The sequence below is a fragment of the Pleurodeles waltl genome, chromosome 4_2, assembly GCF_031143425.1.
Source record: "Pleurodeles waltl isolate 20211129_DDA chromosome 4_2, aPleWal1.hap1.20221129, whole genome shotgun sequence".
Classification (NCBI taxonomy): domain Eukaryota; kingdom Metazoa; phylum Chordata; class Amphibia; order Caudata; family Salamandridae; genus Pleurodeles; species Pleurodeles waltl.
In genome coordinates this window covers 64,571,110-64,577,109 of record NC_090443.1, presented here as the reverse complement: position 1 = coordinate 64,577,109, position 6,000 = coordinate 64,571,110, and the positions used below count along the sequence as shown (strand labels likewise).

Here is a 6,000-nt window from a genome sequence, read left to right as displayed (position 1 = left end):
TTACCTTTTTGGGATCCAGCATTGGTTTCACACCCATTTCTGTCACTAACTGGAAGGAGGCTGAAAGCACAAAAAATAGTAACAATGGGGTATGTCCCAGCAAAATGCGAAAATTGTGTTGAAAATGGAGTTTTCTTATTCAAGTGTGCCTGTTCCTGAAAGCTGGGAAAATGGTGATTTTATCACTGCAAACCCTTTGTTGATGACATTTTCAGGGAAAAAACACAAGCCTTCTTCTGAAGCCCTTTTTCCCTTTTTTGTAAAAAAAAAACGAAAATTTTGCTGCATTTTGGCTAATTTCTTTGTTTCATTCAGGGAAACCCACAAAGTCTGGGTACCTCTAGAATCCCTAGGATGTTGGAAAAAAGGAGGCAAATGTGGTGTGGGTGGCTTATGTGGCCAAAATGTTGTAAGGGCCTAAGCGATTTGCCCCAAACTGCCAAAAAAGGTCTGGTACCTGAGGGGGAAAAGGCCTGGCAGCGAAGGGGTTAAAAGCTTTGAATCGAGATGTCTACCGATTTTTTTATTTTTCCAAAGCTCGCATGATTGTGCTACTGCTTGCCCCAGTCTAGGATTTAAACATTGCTTCTCATTTTATGTTCATCTGCAGTGCTAGATCAGGTGCAAACAGGATTATGGCGGTCATTCTGACCGCGGCGGGCGGCAGTCGCCGCCCGCCATGCGGTCACCGCCAAATGGCCGCTCCGCGGTCTCCATTCTGGCTTTCCCGCTGGGCCGGCGGGCGACCGCCAAAAGGCCGCCCGCCGGCCCAGCGGGAAAGCCCCTGCAACATAGAAGCCGGCTCCAAATGGAGCCGGCGGTGTTGCAGGGGTGCGACGGGTGCAGTAGCACCCGTCACGATTTTCACTGTCTGCAAAGCAGACAGTGAAAATCTTCATGGGGCACTGTTAGGGGGCCCCTGCACTGCCCATGCCAGTGGCATGGGCAGTGCAGGGGCGCCCAGGGGCTCCACGACACCCGTTCCCGCCATCCTGGTTCTGGCGGTGTAAACCGCCAGAAACAGGCTGGCGGGAAGGGGGTCGGAATCCCCATGGCGGTGCTGCAAGCAGCGCCGCCATGGAAGATTCCCTGGGCCAGGGGAAAACCGGCGGGAAACCGCCGGTTCCCCTTTTCTGACCGCAGCTTTACCGCCACGGTCAGAATGGCCCTGGAAGCACCGCCAGCCTGTTGGCGGTGCTTCCGTTGCCCTATGACCGCCAGGGTTGGAATGAGGGCCTATGTGTCTGAGAGGGTGTCACTGGTTGGTGTGCACAGTTCACACTGACACAGCAGTTTTGCACACAGTCATTTCATAACCTTCTATTCCAATCTGTGAACTTAATAATGGGAACATAATACTGTCCCAGAGTAAAATCACACGCCTCGGTTTTGGTACTTTCACAGTCGCTGTTACCACATTTAAATTGTGGCAGACTCGAGGGAGGTCTTTTTCAGCTAAGTAAGTCAATTTTCTTTGTCACCATCACACTGGGTAGATGGTTTGTGTATTCTGATTCCTTGGTTGCTGGGTCTCTTTATCTGCATACCGTGGCAGAATAAAACATATTCAATAAAGAGAGGTTGTGCCCCCACAGCATCATTCATGAGCTATCTTCATTAGAGTAGGTGTCCCTCACTCCTTTAGGTGTTTGGAGGTTGGTTGCCTGTTATTTATTTAGAATGGAATCTGATTGGCAGTTGGATAGAATCTGTTGATTTTGATTGTACTTCTTCCAAACAGGGGTGTAATGGAGGCCCGGCAGCCCATGTGGTGCAGAGGTGGTGGTATCAGGGATCCTTGTTTTGGAGGCGGCCCCCACACCATCGAAGCCATGCCACACCATGCCTTGCGAAATGTGTGCAAGGGCATGGAATAAGAAATAGTGAAATGCTCTGGAAAGCCACTCTGCGTTCCTTAATAGGTCCCTTCAGCGTGTGGGTGGCAGTGTTGGTGCCAACCGTTCAGGGAGCCCCCATTGAGTCCAAGACCAATGGATATCTGTGCAATCTGGATGTCGCTGGGGTCCCTCATCACATTCTGCAGGAGGGCCCCATCATTTTGCATATGCCACTGCTTCCAAATGTACATTGAGGCAGAAGACCAGAGTCACAGTATCTATGGGTTATTAAGTGGTTGGAAGTGTGATCTCGGACAGAAGCCACATTCGAAATATCAGAGATATGCCAGCTTCCACGGCAGGGACACACTGTTGTGCCTTAGCAGAGATCTGGCATGCGGCTGCTCAATTGTCTTTTGCTTCTGTTACACATTACTGGTTGCAATGAGGGGGGGGGAGAGAACTCAATGAATGTGTACAGGGAAGTGTTGAAGTTAGTTATGGCGGTTTTATCATATCTTCTAATATTAATGACTGTGACAAGATGAAGGATGAAAGCGTGGTTTTGATTGGTTAATGGCAACCTCATTGACCTGACAACTTTTCTTCATCCCAGTACTTACAGTTCATTACCCCTCTCAACCTGGCACATCGTTGATTTTGGTATGGCTATTAAGAACAGACATGTATAGGAAAACATAGTTGGTGAGTGAATATGTTATTTTTTGCCAGTTGGGTGGCTTTTATGCAGTGCTTAATTTGTAAATAAAAAGGAGTCGGTGCCCAAAGCCCTCCTCTTAAAGAAGTGGCTGCTGCAATTAAATGTGTGAACACGGAAAACTGAGGCGGCGCAATCCTGGAGCCATCTCGGGCCTCGTCAATCCATTTATAGCCACTCCCTGCCCCTTCAGCTCACTCTTGCAGCTTTCTAATTTCTCCCATTGTGACGCTTTTTCCTTTTTCCCTTCCTCCGTCTTTCCCATATGTGTCTTTTGCTCGCAGCAAATGCTTGAGGCAGAAGAATAAGCCCCGGCCCTAAAAAATAAGAGCCGGTGCTCAGCTCCTGAAACAACAAGCACAATTTAAGCACTGCCTTTATGGATTATGGAGACATTTAAATAAAGTACTGAGACGATAAAAAGTAATCTCATTAATAATTTTGCCATGAAGTATTCAAACTTCTTTTGGTGTTTGATTTTAGATGTTGCTGCAGCAGTGCCCTAATGGTTAAGCGTCTGTGCTGTAGACGAACACACATAGGGGGTGATTATAACCTTGGCGGACGGCGGAGGCCGTCCGCCAAGGTACCGCCGCCAAATGACCGCACCGCGGTCAAAAGACCGCGGCGGCCATTCAAACATTTCCTCTGGGCCGGCGGGCGCTCTCCAAAAGAGCGCCCGCCGGGCCAGAGGAAATGCCCCTGCAACGAGGACGCCGGCTCAGAATTGAGCCGGCGTGGTTGCAGGGGTGCGACGGGTGCAGTTTGCACCCGTCGCATTGCAGACACTGAAATACACAGTGGGGCCCTCTTACGGGGGCCCCTGCAGTGCCCGGGGGTGTCAGAATCCCCATGGCGGCGGAGCGCGCTCCGCCGCCATGGAGGATTCCCCCGAGCAGCGGGAAGTCGGCGGGAGACCGCCGACTTTCCGCTTCTGACCGCGGCTGAACCGCCGCGGTCAGAATGCTCGTGGGAGCACCGCCAGCCTGTTGGCGGTGCTCCTGTGGTCGGTGGCCCTGGCGGCCACCGGCCGCCAGGGTCAGAATGACCCCCATAGACTTGTTGGAATTCCCTCCTTGGAAAGTTTATCCTAATTTCACTATAAAGTGTTAAATGTTTTAAAACCAGGCCTGCCAGTATGAAACTATATATTATTATTCGAATTGTGAACCTATCAGCCATTTTTTCCAAGTGTTGGGTAAGAGACTTAGGGCCATATGTACAAACACATTTTGCCATAGACACAGAATGGGCAAAACTGCTTGCTACATCTGGCCCCTATATGCTATGTAAGATGATTATGGTAACACTTTCCCATCTTTTCCCTACATCTATGTTTTCACTTTCAAAACGCTGTTTCAAGGACCAGTCAACAAAGTCCAAATTGAGGCATTTTGCTAGGAACAAATGTGGGTATGCAGGCAGCAAGGACACATTCACGCCTTTGCTTTCTGGTTCGTCAGTGCTTGGTAGATGTTGTGACTGTGTTGACTTTTTGTGCACTTTTTTGCAATCCTGTACGCTCTTCTCTTCAATTGTGCAACGGTATTCTGGAAAACAAAGTCTGTACCCTCCGAAGAATACCTTCACATCTCCTTTAGTGAACACAACCACTGCTGTCTTGGTTCTGGGTTAGTTCTGAACAGAGTGTCTTTACATTAAATATTTATCTTGGAATCCTGAGGTATACGGTAGAGGTGCTGGAATGTTATGGTATAAATGAATGGATCCCAGACATCTGGATTAAAACAAGTCTTTTTTTGTGCACCTGCCACAGGCAACAGATGTTAGTTCACTGTGGCATAGGACACTGGGCAGTCTTGCTTCCTAACTCATGCTTCCCCTGTGACCAGTTATGTTACTAGCCTTTTTCTTTTTGAAATCCAGTTAACCAATTTTCTCATAGCTAAGGACAGTCTTCCGGAGCGCTAAAGGTTCCTTTCAGAATGGCAAACTTTTCAGCCGGGGTCTGCTTGATCGGGCACAAGACGTAATTATATACCAGAGATGCCATGATTCCACCGACGAGGGGGCCCACCCAGAAGACCTGTAGAAACAGAAAATAACATGTTTTACTTTAGGAAATCTTCTCTCTCGCCTTTCAAATCTTCTCACATCACCACAGGCATCGGCCGTTTTCTTTAGACATCAACCTCTTATCTACATCTCTAGAAGTCCACCTATGTCTCTGTCTGCCACATCCTTCCACATATTCACAGTCATCCAATTCGCCTTATCTTCTTATTATACATTATTGTTTATGAAACTCATCAATTTATCTTCTCGGCCAGCATCAGTCTAACCCCTCACATTTCATCACCTACGGCCATTCGACGCTTTTACCCTGTCATTCTTTCTCAATGCAAGGGTTATGCTTTACTGGCTCTAGCCATTTTTTCCTTTCAGATCTGATCTGCACCATCTGTTTTTGCCCGAGTCAGATTGCATTTTGAGACTATACATTGTTGGATCATACATAACAAAGATCCGCATACATGAAGCAGTTTCGTGTTCAAGCTGCCCAGAGATGCATTTAACATAGTGTTGCACTAGACAACTGTCACCTCACCTGTCCACTGTTAGAGCAGTTTGTTTGAGCACAAATTTATTCATAAAAATTAATGTTCATTTTGTGTGTCTAGGTTAGCATACGTAGAGTGCATTGCTTCGTTACTGGGTCTCACTGACAGCTGAAGAAATGTGGTCTGTCAAACATTACACAATGCATGGCTTCTCTCGTTCTGTTTTTCCTTTTAAGTAAAAAGAGAGGAATGTGCTGTATTCCATAGTGTTGTTAATTTTGGCTGTAACAACTAATGTTTTTTGAGGGAAGTGTGTTCTAGCTGTACCTACTTTTGCAAAAAGTCATGGAGTTTTCCAGTTCCTGTGGATAATTCTGAAGAGTCCATTGTGTTGAAGATTTGCAAAGCTTTGGTGTCATTTTCTTGTATCTAGGTGAAACAACATGTTTGGCTACTCATTTAGGTGGGTTCCTAGACGGAGCCGGGTTTACATAACATAATTCCTACAATGTTGATTGTTTTCTGTAAATGTCTCTTTATTAGCACACTACATGGTGCTGCGCCTGACCATGCAAATAGCATGGTTCTCCACTCATTTTAACCTGTAAAATGGGATTTATGCAAAGTTTTTCTTGACTTTTAAATTGGCTTCATATTCATATTACACTTAAACTTCTTTCTTAACTTGTGATATATTAATCCTAATTTAAATAGACTAGCTAACCTCTTGCCTTCTGTAATGGCTTTTAAATATAAATATACCTATATGGTTTAGACTTTGAACCTTTATTTGCCAAAGGCTCCTGTCCTTTGGAACTCATGCAGCCTGATCAGTCCAATAGTCCGTTTTGTTAGTAGGAAGCACCAACATTTATATTGCTCATGTGCTGTGAAGCTTAAATAAATGAACATATTTGTGTTT

At 46.3% G+C, this 6,000-nt stretch overlaps 1 protein-coding gene across 2 annotated transcripts in view; it reads right to left on the bottom strand.

Moving 5' to 3' along the window:
* Positions 1–239: 239 nt before the first annotated feature.
* The window catches only part of LOC138292224 (aquaporin-5-like), a 73,527-nt gene continuing 67,766 nt past the window's right edge, over positions 240–6,000 (bottom strand). Inside the window, exon 4 of one of the 2 annotated variants that reach the window (XM_069230668.1) lies at positions 240–4,603. In XM_069230668.1, coding sequence (XP_069086769.1) covers positions 4,463–4,603 — 141 coding nt within the window. In that variant the 3' untranslated portion in view covers positions 240–4,462. The remainder of the gene's footprint in view (positions 4,604–6,000) is intronic. The other variant, XR_011202615.1, reaches the window with a different exon arrangement.